Source organism: Chamaea fasciata, unplaced genomic scaffold (genome assembly GCF_029207755.1).
Source record: "Chamaea fasciata isolate MVZ Bird 193981 ecotype frontalis unplaced genomic scaffold, bChaFas1.0.hap1 SCAF_7, whole genome shotgun sequence".
Lineage (NCBI taxonomy): Eukaryota > Metazoa > Chordata > Aves > Passeriformes > Sylviidae > Chamaea > Chamaea fasciata.
In genome coordinates this window covers 55985618-55999881 of record NW_027094092.1, presented here as the reverse complement: position 1 = coordinate 55999881, position 14264 = coordinate 55985618, and the positions used below count along the sequence as shown (strand labels likewise).

General features: G+C 39.2%; 1 protein-coding gene across 8 annotated transcripts in view; it reads right to left on the bottom strand.

Annotated features, from left to right (window-relative positions):
• The window catches only part of ESR2 (estrogen receptor 2), a 46576-nt gene extending 33495 nt beyond the window's left edge, over nt 1–13081 (bottom strand). Inside the window, exons 1-3 of one of the 8 annotated variants that reach the window (XM_066188991.1) lie at nt 13012–13081; nt 12077–12281; nt 11438–11531 (exon numbers count right to left, since the gene is read on the bottom strand). In XM_066188991.1, the coding sequence (XP_066045088.1) occupies nt 11438–11458 (21 nt within the window). In that variant the 5' untranslated portion in view covers nt 11459–11531; nt 12077–12281; nt 13012–13081. Of the gene's footprint in view, nt 1–11437; nt 11532–12076; nt 12303–12624; nt 12684–12828; nt 12925–13011 lie in introns of those variants that run through there. The other 7 variants (XM_066188987.1, XM_066188993.1, XM_066188988.1 and 4 more) reach the window with 7 other exon arrangements.
• Nucleotides 13082–14264: the final 1183 nt, after the last annotated feature.

The following is a 14264-nucleotide window of genomic DNA, read 5'->3' as shown; positions in this document are numbered from 1 at the left end:
AAGTGAAACTGCTGAAATCATGCATTCTTTCTCAGAAGGTCCTAAAAATTGGCTGCCAGACTGTGAAGTAGTGTGTCTTAAAGAAGAACTGAAGACAGAAGAAGACAGATCTCAAGATCTGAGACTTGAGAAAACAAACTCCACAAACACCTCAGAAGGAAGCACAACCACATTTAATGAAAGGATTACAATAAGTAGCGCAATAGGCTAATAAATGTGTTCCATCTTGGTATAATGTCCTCATATCTTAAACACTTCTCATTAAACAGAAAGGAACTACTTCCTAAAGTGAACTCCTGTCCCAACACTCCCTCTTCCTCTGAAAAAAAGATTTAAAAAGCAAGATTCAATGATAAAGTACATTATTTAGATGCAGTCTATCAGCCCTGCACTAGATCTCTAACAGACACAGAAACAAAACAGGTGTCTATTATTTTTATACTCCTGGGAGCCTGCAAATGTTTCAATCCACTGAAGTCAGTTTAGCTTAGCAAGATATTCAACACTGAAAAGCCATTATTAAGTAAACAATAGCTATTCTGGCCAGTTCCTTGAGTAACACTTACCATTCACAAATCTAAGACACTACAGGCAGGATTTACTTCTGACACAAAGCAGCTTCATTAGCTCCAGTACCCAGAGGATGACACCACAATCAATGAGGATGTAGGGAAAGAAACCAAATGTTATGAATGTTCTCCATGAAAAAAAAAAAAAAAAAGGTTTCTTGTCTTCGAATAACTCTACAACAACCAAATGTTCCTTGAGAGTCACCATGCAAGACACGCCAGATGAGGCACAAGAACTGGTTTAGATGTCATAGTCAAACAGACACATGGGTAAATAATTAAGCCATCTGACGTATTTCAACAAACTTGAAAGCCACTTACTGCACATTACCTATACCAAGTACCTCTTTAAAAGCCTTGTGGGGAAAAAAACTAATTAATTTTTTCCCCCCTCCATTCTATGTTTGGTTGGTTGGTTGTTTTTTTTTTAGCTTTGGAAAGGGGAAAAATAGGCAGAGAGGGCAGGGTGCCTGCTTGGGAACATAATACAATAGCTTTTCCTAGAAAAGTACAGCACTTCAAAAAGCAAGGGAGTGATGGATATTCTCAGGCACCCTTCCATCAACATACACTACAACATGCTTAGCATTTTATATGTATTTTGAGTAAAGATTTTTTTGCAATAGAGAATATCAAGATGACCTTTTTCTCTGCTAGGCTAAAACTAAAGTGCAATCATTCTGCCTTTGGGTTTAATAGAGGTGATTCAGCAAGCGTGCATTCCACCACCCCACAGCCAAAGATCCTCAGTCATCTTGCAGAGCATTCTATTAATATTCTGTTAAGTTACGCTTTATACAACTCACTGCAACAATAAACTGAATCATCTTCTGGAAAAGTGATTATTACAGGAAAGTCATTGCTGATGATGATACTTGTGCTTCAGGTTTTGTGAAAAACTTATTACTCATTAAACACAGCAGCGCCAGATATTGCCAACAGAAGGCAGCCAAGTAAACAAGTTTATTATTACCTGAGAAGGACTGGGTGCAACAAGTAGGGGAGAGATAGGGAAGCAAAATGCAAACATAGCTATCTGTCCAAACTTCAAATATGGTACTCATTCCTCCAAAATTAATAACCTGTCCTCAATGACATCAAGGCCTACTCTAGACAAAGTACTGCAGCTCAAAATCACACAGGAAAGAATACTTTGAAACAAGTAAAATGAGCACTCTTTAGCCTAAGTTAGCCTTTGAGTTACTCAGGACACCGACAGCTCCTAGATTATTCTAAACATCCATAAATACATTTCAGGGCTCAATGGATATGACATGGGGGCACCAAAGGAACTAGATTTGAATACACAACTTTAGTCTTCTAACCCCTGAAGTGGACTTACAAAGACAAGAAATCCAGATTCTTTTTACAGAGAGTGCACAAGTCAGGAGATCACAATCATATGCCCGTGCAAGGAAATGTTCCAGTAGAACATGGGGAAAAAATCTCCACAGTGAGAATTAAGTGCAAGAACAGGATACCCAGAAAGGCTGTGAAATCCCTACCTTTGGAGAGATTTATAAAATACTCACTTTGAGCAGGATGCTGGATTAGTTGCTCTCTAGATCTCCCTTCCCACCTTCCCATTACTGGAAAATATTTTCAGATCTCAGTTCAAATTAGAGTTAAGGTTGACTTTACTAGTTTTTAGCCTTTAAATTTGTGGACCATTAAAATGTTACCAGATCTGAGAGCGGATTTAAGCTTTTTATGATTTGCATTTCTTAAATATGTTTCATAGACTTAGGATTTCAGACACCAGAAATGAAAACCACCATCCTGCTCAAGAATACAAATGCAAACTGAGACACTTCAGCTCCTTTACTCTCCATGTAATTATTTCAAAGTACAGTGTGGACTTCTTGATCAAAAAGAATATTTGCAATTCAGCATGAAAATTGTAGTGTGTTCCATTGGAAAGTAACATCTATTAAAACTATTACACAAGTTATAATTACAAGGATCTATCTGAGGATTTTGTAACCATGCTTCAATCTGCAGCAGTATTATGGCAAAAGCCAGTACAAAGAATAGCACCCTTATCCAGTAAGAACTTCATTACCAAAAAAAAGCATCTCCTCGGATGCAAGAAAAGGCAGGGAAGAGCAGCACAGGGATTTAGACTTTCATGGAGCTGGGATATGCATCTGTATCCAGCATCTCTGAAGCACACTTGCCTCTCTCAGCACATACCAATTAATGAAGCTAATTCTAAAAAAAATATCATTCTTGTTTTGATTACCACACCATAGCTCTGCCACAGTAGCATGGAATACACCAGTACCTTGGATCCAGGAGGAATTAATTCCTTCACCCAACATTTCTCTCTTAATGACAGTGTCCTAGAACAAATGTATATATGCCTTCCTCCACTCCATTCCTTACTAGTCATTTGCAAAATGTGTATTCACAGAATTATAACTGAATCTATGAATGGTTTGGGTTGGAAAGGACCTTAAAGGTCACTTAGTTTCAGCCTCCCCAAGCCATGGGCAGGGACACATTCCATGAGATCAGGGTGCTCAGAGTTCAATCCAACATGGCTTTGAACACTCCCAGGGATGGGACATCCACAACTTCTCTGGACACTCTGTGCCAGTGGCTCACCACCCTCACAGTAAAGAATTTCTTCCTAATATCCAGACCAAACCTGCTCTCTTTCAGTTTGAAGCCATTCTGTCTTGTTCTATCACTACACATCCTGGTAAAAAGCCCCTCTCCAGCTCTCTTGGAACTCCTTTAGGCACTGGAAGTAACTGAGCTTTCTCTTCTCCAGGCTGAACAATCTCAGCTCTCTCAGCCTGTGCTCATATGAGATGTGCTCCAGCCCTCTGATTAATTTCATGGCCTCCTCTGGACTCACTAAATCTTATATTCTTCATATTTCTGATGCTGAGGGTCCCAGAGATGGATGCAGCACTCCAGGGAGGCTTTCACAATAACAGAGCAGAGACTGCACCACAGAGCTTGGTGTCATCAGCAAACTTGCTGAGGAGGCCCTAGATCCCACTGCCCATGTCGCCATCAAAGATGTTACATAATTCTAGTCAGCTGAGGAGCAGAGTCCCATGCTCAATCCTCTACCTTCAACAAGGGAAAAAGCATATGGATAATAAAATGCCTCATTTTGCCCAGTAGAACTTTTACACAGCTTGGAGGGTTTCTGAATAACTGTCTCTATTATTGGCAGGGTATAGACACGAGCTGGCACAGGGGCTGAGATTTTTTGACTCAAGTCAGGTTCCTTCTCTTTACTCTTAAAACAAATCAACAGCTCTTGTATTATAAATAAATTGGGAACTGAAAATTCCACCTCACTTCTTTCCTTTTCCCACAGCAGTTTCCCCACTCAGGTCTGTGAGGATATACAATAGCACAAAGAGAGCACAGCCTGCAGCAATGCACTCATGTCAGGCAGAAATTTGAGAGGAAAGAAATGGTGGCTAAAAAAGTCAATATGGGAAGAAAAACAAGTAAATCAGCCAATAGGGATTGTAGGAATTTGAAAATTCCTACACTCTCATGGGAGATATTATCTTGTTTTCTGATGAAAACAAAGATGAGACTTTCCCTTGGTAGCAGCTGTCCTTCACTAGGCATAAAGACCTGTGATAAGATTAAGTCTTTTTGCCAATTGACAAAAGAGAGAAGTCATCACTGGCCCTTAAAACCTGCCCCCTGGCAATCTATAGGCAACAAGTCTGATGTTGGTGGACAAGTGGGACACATCCCCAAATTATGTGAACTCATTTATTTCTGCAGTTCATGCTCTACCACCCTGGCAGGTCTGACCTGCCATAGCTCCAAAAGACAAGGTGGGAGTTTCTGTTTGGCAGTGTCAGGAAATGCAGGATTCATTGCTCCTGGCTAAGCAGACATTGGCTTTCCCTTGCGCATGCCATGCCTCAGGCTCCTCAAATAACCTCTTGTTTTTCCGGGCTGAAAAACAGTGGTGATAACCAGAGCTGTCTTTGGCAAAAGAAAGCCTTTTTTGAAGAAATGTTGTCAGGTAATAATTTTTTCAGATCTCAGTGGCATAAAAAGTGAAGAAAAAGCAGTGGACTTTTTCCTGTCAGACTAATTTGCAATATGTCTTATTCTACTTTCTCCTCCCCCACCCCCCCAAATGAAATGGTGTTATTTACAGTGTTTTTTTTTTCCAGACAGCATTTTTACTATGCAAATGATTCATGATTTAGGATTAATTTAGGTAGCCAAAGAGTAAATAAAAAGTGTAAAACTTTTGTGTTTTTAGTCATAAAAGTTGAATAAGCAATCTTTTCTACAATGGTATAGAAATTAAACCTATGTATGAATAGGCACAAAATGCAGAAGTCCTTCGGCTCTTCTATTATCTCTTAGAGTAAATTAATTTTCTTACTGAAATTTCTGTAAAAGACTATTACAATTGCATTAATTTTGTCGTGCATCTTCATACTAACAGCAAATTCAAGACGAAATATCTTCATCTCTGCAATTTTATTCTAACTTCTTTAAAATGAAATTTTTTCAATGCAGTTTTTTCAACCCTGACTTTTGATGACTTAAAAGACTTACAAACACCTAATAAATGAACCATCATGCCTTTACTTTCTCTCCACCATCACTAATGCCCTGAAAGAGCACAGAAACCAAGGCATTGCTTATTCCTGCCTTTCAAGCTGTGAAATACTCTTATAATGCTGCATGAAATCCCAGGTCTGATACATTTAACACCATCCACAGGTAACAAAAGTTTGTGTATATGTTTTAGTTCCTTAAACAAAGAAAGTTGTTCTAGATTTGTCACATCATTAACCTAGACATGAAAACCTGCCTTTTATCGTGAGTAAAATACTGTCTCAGCTGAGACAGTCAGAATTTTATTGAGGATTCTCACAGATGGACATTTATCTAACATACTAATTAAGACAAAATTGTAATTCTCTCCTAGTCTTATTAAAATGAAATCTGAGAAATTATTCTGGGATTCCTGCTTGCTGAGCTTCCTATGTCCTGTCACTCAAGGAATGGACCAGGAAACTCTTTTATGTGAATATTTCTTGCTGCTAGCCAAAGCATGCTGCAGATAGCTGGAGAAGAGCACTGTAAAATAATGAATATGAAATCTGGTCATCCCCCTAGATCACCATCCCTTGTCACAGTAAGCTCTTTCCTACTTTTTCCTTTAAGCCAATATTCAAGAACCAGGTCTAAAACTAAGAGCATTTAAAGAGATCACGTACTAGCTGGATTTATAGTTGTTTTAATGAATACATGTTAATCCATTCTTGATCAGAACATCATTATAGACACTCACACTGGCTGACTTCTTGAAGACAATTCTGCAGTCACAACATTTTAAGAACACCTCTAAGACTATGAGCATTTTCTTCCTCTGATATTTAAAGTTTTTCAGGTTATCAGCCAAAAAATTCTCAAGAATATAAAATAGTTTGTGTGTTTTCACTTTCTCCAGAAACACTTGAAGCTCCATTTACTGGTCCTCATTTACGGCACTGAAGAGATAAACTGCAAAGAAGCATCAGATTTGCTCCATCCCTTCAGGTCCAAAATTTTTATTGCTATTTCTCCTTTGAAAGCCAGAGGAAGCTGAGCTGTTCACTTACACACAGAGTTACCAGCCTGACAAGGAAGACACTACAGCTGACTTCCACTAACGCTGTGTTACAGTCACTGTGTCTGCAAAATGCAAGTTACAGCTTATTTTAAAAGGTACAGGAAAGTTCAGAAAGGAAAGAAAAAAGGAGGACAGCCACAAAGGAGTGCTTGAACTTTGTTCACAAACAGAAAGAAGAATTTTAATAAAGTTCTCAAATATCAAATAAAAGTTCTAAAGCTCTAAAGCAGAAATACAACATGTATTTGTTTCTTCAGTAAAAGCACCAGTCTCAGAATTCTCCCCCTCTTGTGGGGACAACAGATGAGCAAGGAATTTCAAGGATATGGATGAGAAAATACATTGCTGGTAACACTGAGCACATCAGAAGCAAATTTTAAATGACTTTATGTTCAAAAGCAGTTTCTCATGCCACCCATAATCATATCAAAACTTTCTCTACACACAAATGGTAATTGTGCATCATTCTCCCCATGACAAGGTTGAACCCTTTCCCAGAAAGAAATAGCACATTTACCAACCATTCCAAGGTATAAACTGCACAATTTGCTGTTTATCCCATCCTCTCTCCAGGCTGAAATTTATTGTCTCTAATAAAACCTTGGTTATAAGGCATCCAAGATTAAAGACCAGATCATTCTTGCCATTGCTAGCCAAAAGTCTTTTATGAGCATTCAGGCAAACGTTCTGATGGGTCTGATGAAGATTTACACATGTGCTGTCCAATCTTTAGTTATTGTTAAATAAACCTTTTAGCAGTGCCAAAGCAAACTTTAAAAACAGGCTTGGAGCTCATTGTCTAATTAGGAAGATCCTTCTTAAAGCTGAAGATCATATTAAAAGAGTGTAAATCTATATCACCAACTTCAATGGGAAAACTACTTCAGAACTGTAGAAACAAAACTGAGACATTTATCAGTGAGAGATTTGGAATTTCAAAAGTCAAGTCAAGAGACCTCCAGTAACCCCAATTTGGTTTGAATCAGGATACCAATTGCTGTGATACTTGGAAGAAGCATTTGCCTTTTATTAGTATTTTTATCTGTGGAATTTCCCAAAAACCTTAAAACACCAATTTCCTAATATATGTTCCAAAACACTCCTGTTCTCAGTGCAGCAACCCCATTCTAATAAGATTCTTAAGCCAAAGACCTAAAATATAACAAACTTCCATCATTTTCTCTGTATCCACAAGTATTTTAAAACCCCAAACCTGTTGGAAGATCACTTAATCTGCATAAACCGATAAACTTTGAGATCAAATTTACACTGGAAAGAAAACTAATACTCTAGATAATTTAAATATCTAATTTCTCTCACAGAAGCTATTGTTCATAAATCCAGCAACTATCAATTGCAGACCTCTGGCAACATTTACAATAATAAATATTTCATTCATTATAGCACGTACCTGATTGACACTGAATAGGGTTTCTGCTCTTTATAAATGCTCTGACAGCATTACATGTCAGCAAGATTTTCTCATAGCAGTTCTGGATTTGTTTTCCTTCTTTCCTTTATCTCTGATTCTAAAGCAGCTGTGCCCACCACCACTTAGTCATCAGATCTCAAATATGAATCTTTCCAAAGCAATGTGGTGCCTGCTCATCAGTGCAAGGTTACAGGGATACTATCAGTGTTTCCCTTCCCTCTGAAGGCAAGTCCTAAACAGAAGTTCCTCCTCCTCCTTTCTGACATAACAAGCCTCTGAATTTGTCGTTCACTGCAGTTAAGTCTCTTACACGACGGAATCATTTTATAAGCCAAGCATTCTCATATGTAGCACAGAAATCTGAAGGTTAATTAACCAGAAATTTCTGGCACCAAACATTGAGGTTTTTAAAAGGCTAAATCAAACTTTTTATATCTTTGTCACAGGGAAACCTGAAACATAATTAACATTTCTTCTGAAGCAGAAATGTACTCATCTTAGACATTTTGGGCAGCACAATAAATAAGCTCCTTTGGCATTGTTTTTTAAACACCAGATGCACAAACACAGACAAGGGAGGGTTATTTTTCTTTAATGTAACTACGCTCATTTTCAAGAAAAGCAAATTAACCAGAACCCATCTGGGATAATATCTTTGTTTTACTGCATGTTATGGTTTAACCCCAGCCTGCAACTAAGCACCACACAGCCACTCACACACTTCCCCTCAGTGAGATGGGGGACAGAATTGGAAGAGTAAAGTGAGAAAACTTGTGGGTTGAAATTAAAACAGTTGAATAGGTAAGGCAAAAGTCTCCCACACAAGCAAAGCAAAACAAGGAATTCATTCATCACTTCCCATGGGCAGGCAGGAAAGGAGGGCTACATCACATCTAACAGTGACTGGAGAAGACAAATACCATCATTCCAAACGTCCCCTCGCTTCCTTCTTCTTCCCCCAGTTTTATATGCTGAGCATGACACCCTGTGGTCTGGAGTATACCTTTGGTCAGCTGAGGTCAGGTGTCCTGGCTGTCCCTTCCTAGATTCCTGTGCAGCCCCAGTTTCCTCACTGGTGGGGTGCTGAGAAGCTTGGACTCTGTGTAAGCACTGCCCAGTGATAATAAAATCATCCCTGTGTTATCAACACTGTTTGCAGCAAAAATGTAAATCACAGCTGCATACTAGCTACTATGAAGAAAATTAACTCCACCCCAGCCCAAACCAGCACAACCTCCACTTCTTACCCCATACCGTTTACATCATGCTCAGGTCCTACACATCATCATTGCCCACTATCCTCATTTGCACCGTTTAATACATTTAATAGATAACAGTCTATGGACCACCCCTGTGAAATGTCTGTAAAGGGTCCATAAAAGAACACAAGCATTCACAAAATGTCCAATAGGTTCATTCAGCCCATGATTTTGTGCTCCATCTGGTATGGGGCTCACTCAGGGCATGAGAGCTGCTGTGCTGTGGGGAGTTGTCAGACACAAAAGGCAGCTCAGTTCAGGTGTCTGCTACAGTTCTGAGGATTGTCCTCCACTGCTTCTGGTGGCTCCTGCTGTAGCAACTCTCATAACACACAGCTCAAGTCATGGATCACAACAATTTAAACAATTTCCACTACCATCTCCACTCCTGATCCCTTCGAGTGAGCTTTTATGGTTTAACATTGCAATGGCGTCCTCCCTTCATTCCTGCTCCAGCTTGCACTTATCCACAAACTGCAATCCCTCAGGGTTGGACCTGCTCCAAGTGGAAGTGCTCCAGCATGGCCTCATGCACAGCTACTGAGCTTCAAGATGTACCTTTTCCAGCACCAATTCAAAGCACAGCCCATGCCAGCTGCTATGAAGAAAAATAGCTCTACCCTAGCCAAAACTGAATTAGCACTTACCAACAAAAATCACACAAAACCAAACAAACATAAAACCAAAACAACAGAAAAACTCATAAAATTTGAACACAGTCAGCAAGATCCATTCCTCAGTTATACATTGCAATGTCTTTCAAAATCCTTGATTAGTTGCTAAGCATTAATTTCATTTACTCAAGAGAAATTAATATGCTTATAAATTTGCTCAGATAAAGCCTCATTTTATTCATCCTTGCATTTTGGATACCAAAACACCTTCAAGTCTTCACAACTTTCCAAAACTACTTGTCAGAATTAGAAGATGAAACAACTCTGCCCCCTTTGCCATCAACATCTTCTCTGCAAGCACAGCCAGAACCAGGCCAAGGTAATATCATTGTCACTCAGTCAGCCCTTCCCATAATTACTTTTTGCTAATGCAATTTTTCTCAGTATCAAATTTGTCTCTACCTTGTTACTCTGTGCTTTCCTTGAGCCTCCTTGCCTTCTCACATTACAATTTTGCAGGTCCAAACACTGCTGCTTTTAATTTGAATTTCCTTTTGTTTTAACAGATAAAGCCTTTTGCAAGCTAGAGGGGATTTAAATGCCAGTGCTTTTTGATGATTAGTTCTTATATGGAGTGTGACCCTATCTACATAATCCTATTTATGTCTGTTTAAGGACAAGGTCATGTTCCCTGTCACCCTCAGGGCTAACGGGACAGAGAGTAAAGGTTTTCAGCTAAACATTATAGAAGTGCACCTTAGTTTTTTGCACATAAAAGGGCTGCATTCCCCTCACATCCGGATGTAGCCCCTCAGCAATCTGTACCAGACCCTGGTCCTGTAAGTCATTTACTTGAAATACCTGGGAACCAAATAAGCATTGGGAGCAGCATGAAGGGGTTACCTGTGGATTACATCTTTCCTCTCCATTCAGATCTCCACTCAGTTAGGAGCCACAGCTATTTTGGGTTATATAAACAAAACCCTTCAATCAAGGAAAATTTGCACGGTTTTTAAGATGTTACATGTTAGATAACCAAATGGAATGAAGGATATCTAGGTAAATGATCAGGAACAGGTTGGCAACAGACAAAGAAAAATAAGTCAACTTCTCTCTTTTATATATATAATGTAAATTAATATTTCCTAATATAATATAAAATGAAGGCCTTTAATTAATGTATTTTCTAGGGTTTTTTGGGAGGAATTGTAAAGATGGGAATGTCAAAATAGGAGTTTCCACACATGGAAAGAGATGATCAGACCCCAAGCTGCAGCAGTTTGTAAGTGAAGCAGCACCTGCCTAGCAGACATGGGGAGCAGCTAAAAGGAGCCTTGAGGCAATACACAAGAAAAAAATAATCCAAATCAGATGTAGTTCAGGATATTACACTCCCCTGTGTGTCCAAGTACATGAAGGAAAACACATTAGTGCCAATATATTCAAAAAGCAGTTCCTTTAGACAAAGGTAGTGTAGAGAATAAAATGGGTAAATTTACCCACTTGACAATGCAGACCCATCCCTGATGACTGTCTCATCCCAGACAGAAAAATTTACTTACATCATTATCACCTAAAATTACTGAAGGTTGAGCAGTTCCTGGGGCCACAGGACACGCTGTGCCCATTCCATGGTGTGTACTGTCCATATAATCCCCAGAAAAGCACCAAGTTTTCTCCTCAGCACTCCCACTGTATTCAGCACCAGGCCTCACAATCACGACTTGGCTGTCCAGCAAATTCACTCTATATAAGCAATTTGAACAGTGGCTTAACTTGAGGATTCACTTAACAAAGAACATTTTTACCACCTATCACAAGTTTTAGAGGTGTTATAGTAAAAGGATCACTCTGAAGGAGGAGTGAAGAAGCAGGGCCAGAGCAGAACTGCAGAAAGAATTTTCCTGGACACTGTTCATCAGTGGTTACAGGTTTTTACGTACCTCATTAAATTCCTGCGGCATTCTCCTTAAGGACACTTGCTGATTGCTGTAAAATGGCTCCACATTTTCTCACATATCCATTAAAACATGTAGACTATAAGGAAAAGAAGGATGCAATGTTACACTTGCAGAAATAAATAACACAATTACACCTAAAATAATTTGAAGAAAACTACCCATCCCTGTGTTGTTTCTGCAAAGGTATATTCTCCTCATTCCCTGTGAGTACCTAGTGGGTGAACAGCTTGCTTTGCTACCACAGCTTCTACCCCAGTAGCACACAGAAGAAAACAAGTAAAGTTTTAAATTATTTGATAATAAATTATTGCAACATTCATTAGGATTGAAGATTGCTGCAGTATTTTATTCTCTTCTCAATTAGTTGCAGTCATGGCAAGAGACAACAAAAGTTAAGAGCTGAAAGCCACTGGCTGAGAATGTGGTACTTGTGTTTCTTGATTCTGTGCGACTTTCACTTCCTCCAATTTATGTCATCAAATACATGTTCAACATAGGTCATTTTGAATTCAAGTTGGTTTTTAATTGTAGAAAAGCTGGGTTTCCAGAGACTCAACATGAATCTAAAACATCTATATAAACCATACATGAAAAACCCAGGAGTCTCCATATCACACATACAGTATAGGATATTACTAAATAGGAGGCTTGGTCTCTCAGGTCCAAAGGATTTCCCCCCCTGCCACAGCTCAAACTCCCTTCTGCCTTCTTTCAAGTCCTTCCAGATGCAGCTCCCAGCCATGGGACTTTACATGTTTGACTTTACAGCAGATTCCTCTATCTTCCCTTGGTCTCCTTGGCCTTGAACATCCTGCTGGACCAGAATCTGTATGTAGACACATTAGTCCTGAAGTAGCAATTAAATGAATACATTATAATAAACTATTATAAACAAATATTGCTTTCTTCTGAAATCTTAGCTTACTGGCAGGTGTTATGAAAGAGGCAACTCTGCCTCCCCAAAATCAAAAGCAAAATTTGTTTCTCCAGCCTTTCTGCTTCTAGAGAAATAGGGCACAGAGATAACAGAAACTAAGCCCTTTAATACAAACATTTCAAACATAAGTTGTTTATTGCCAATACACAACCACGGTCAAATCATGGGGAAGGATTTTTTTCTTGCTGTCTGAGAAATTAATACTCATTTCCTTCTCCTCCTTTTCACCTACCTCAAATACCCTTCAGGGCCCCAACCTGCTACTTAATCCCTAAAGGAATTCCTCCCCATACACTGCAAGACTAAAGACAATAGATTCATTTCCCATCTACCCTACAGTACACTAGTCAAAAGTATTTTTGGGGGAGGCTTTTAGTCATTCCACTTCATTTAATCCAGTTACATTTAGTCTATTAGACAAGTTTAGGAAACAAACCCCAAAAATGTACATTAGAGTGTAGGAGTCCTTGGAGAAGGCTGCCCTTTCCATAAAGCCACAAAATATCAGCAGAGAGGATTAACAACATTACAGACAGACAGCTGACAGGTGATACCTGTAAATGATACCTGAAAATGTAAACCATGCAATTCCAGAAGATAACAAGTAATGTCATAACACCTGTTCATGAGATCTGCTCCACCTAAACCTGCAAATGATTGCTGCCTCCTCTGTTTGCAATGAGTTTATCAGAAAGTAGGCAATGAGAGGAGAGAGAATAGTTTGGATAAAACAGATAAGGCCTTTGAGCTTAAAGCAATCACTAATGAAGTGGATTTGGTATGGGGGTGAAATGTAATTGGTCACACCCACTGCTCTTCAATAGTTCTTTAACAGACATCCAGAACAGCTATTCTGAATTCAGTCTCTCTTACAAGACAACAAATACACTCAAGTTAGCTGAAATACATTTTCCGTCCACAGCAGATAACCCAAATCTAACTAGCAAAGCAAAGTTCAAACACAGAAGAAGATGCCAGCAGAACAAAAGAAGAGAGTTACAAAGACACCTGAAGTGGCTAAGAGGTTCCCAAAGTTTTTAAAGCAATTGAAGCAACTGAACTTCATTTTTTGATCTTTGCAGGTACTTAAGAACATCTTGCCACCTGAAAGATCACAGTGGTGAAACTGCTATTTCTCTTTTCAGTGTCACCACAAAGAGGCAGATAAAGAACCTGGTAGTTCTAACCACACATCTTTTTAATGTGCAGTTTTCTAAATCAGATCTCATTTTGCAACAAGTTTAGTTCAATTTTTCCTCAAAATCAATGTTCTCAATGGCAGCAGCTACTGGCAGAGGTTGGCTTAGACACCTCCTCCTGTCTGACATTTCGCTGCCATCACCTCTGGCAGTATCTCTCTCTTGCCTTCTCAGGACCACATGGTCCTTCCCTGTCCCTCATGCTGGCTCTGGAGCTCCCCTGATCCAGGAGAAGCCGCTTCAGCTTGGGAACTTCACAGGAAGCTATCCCAGCAAAAGGAGAGGGAGGGAGAAAAAGTGGATTTTCTCCAGAATCGCTAGGAATTTAGGCAAAGTCTTCAATGCAAATAGGCTTTAAATGTAGTAGAACATTAGAGAAAATAAGCTGCCAATGTATTAGCAGAGAACAGGTCACCTACTACTTTGCTAAAGGAAGCAGAATATACATAGCACATGAATGAAGACTGTCCTGGATGAGCTCAGTTCCAATCTACCACTGTTTTAATCCAAGTGCTCATTAAACCATTTTTTTGGTGGGTGTTTGTGGTCTAGCTCTGTTCTAAGCCCATGCTCCTGTACTCTGTGGGGTCTGCAGTCATCTCTCTCTGGATGTTTATTTGCAGAATACATGTAAACCACTTGTTCTCTGACCAAGGAAATAATCATTTGGAAG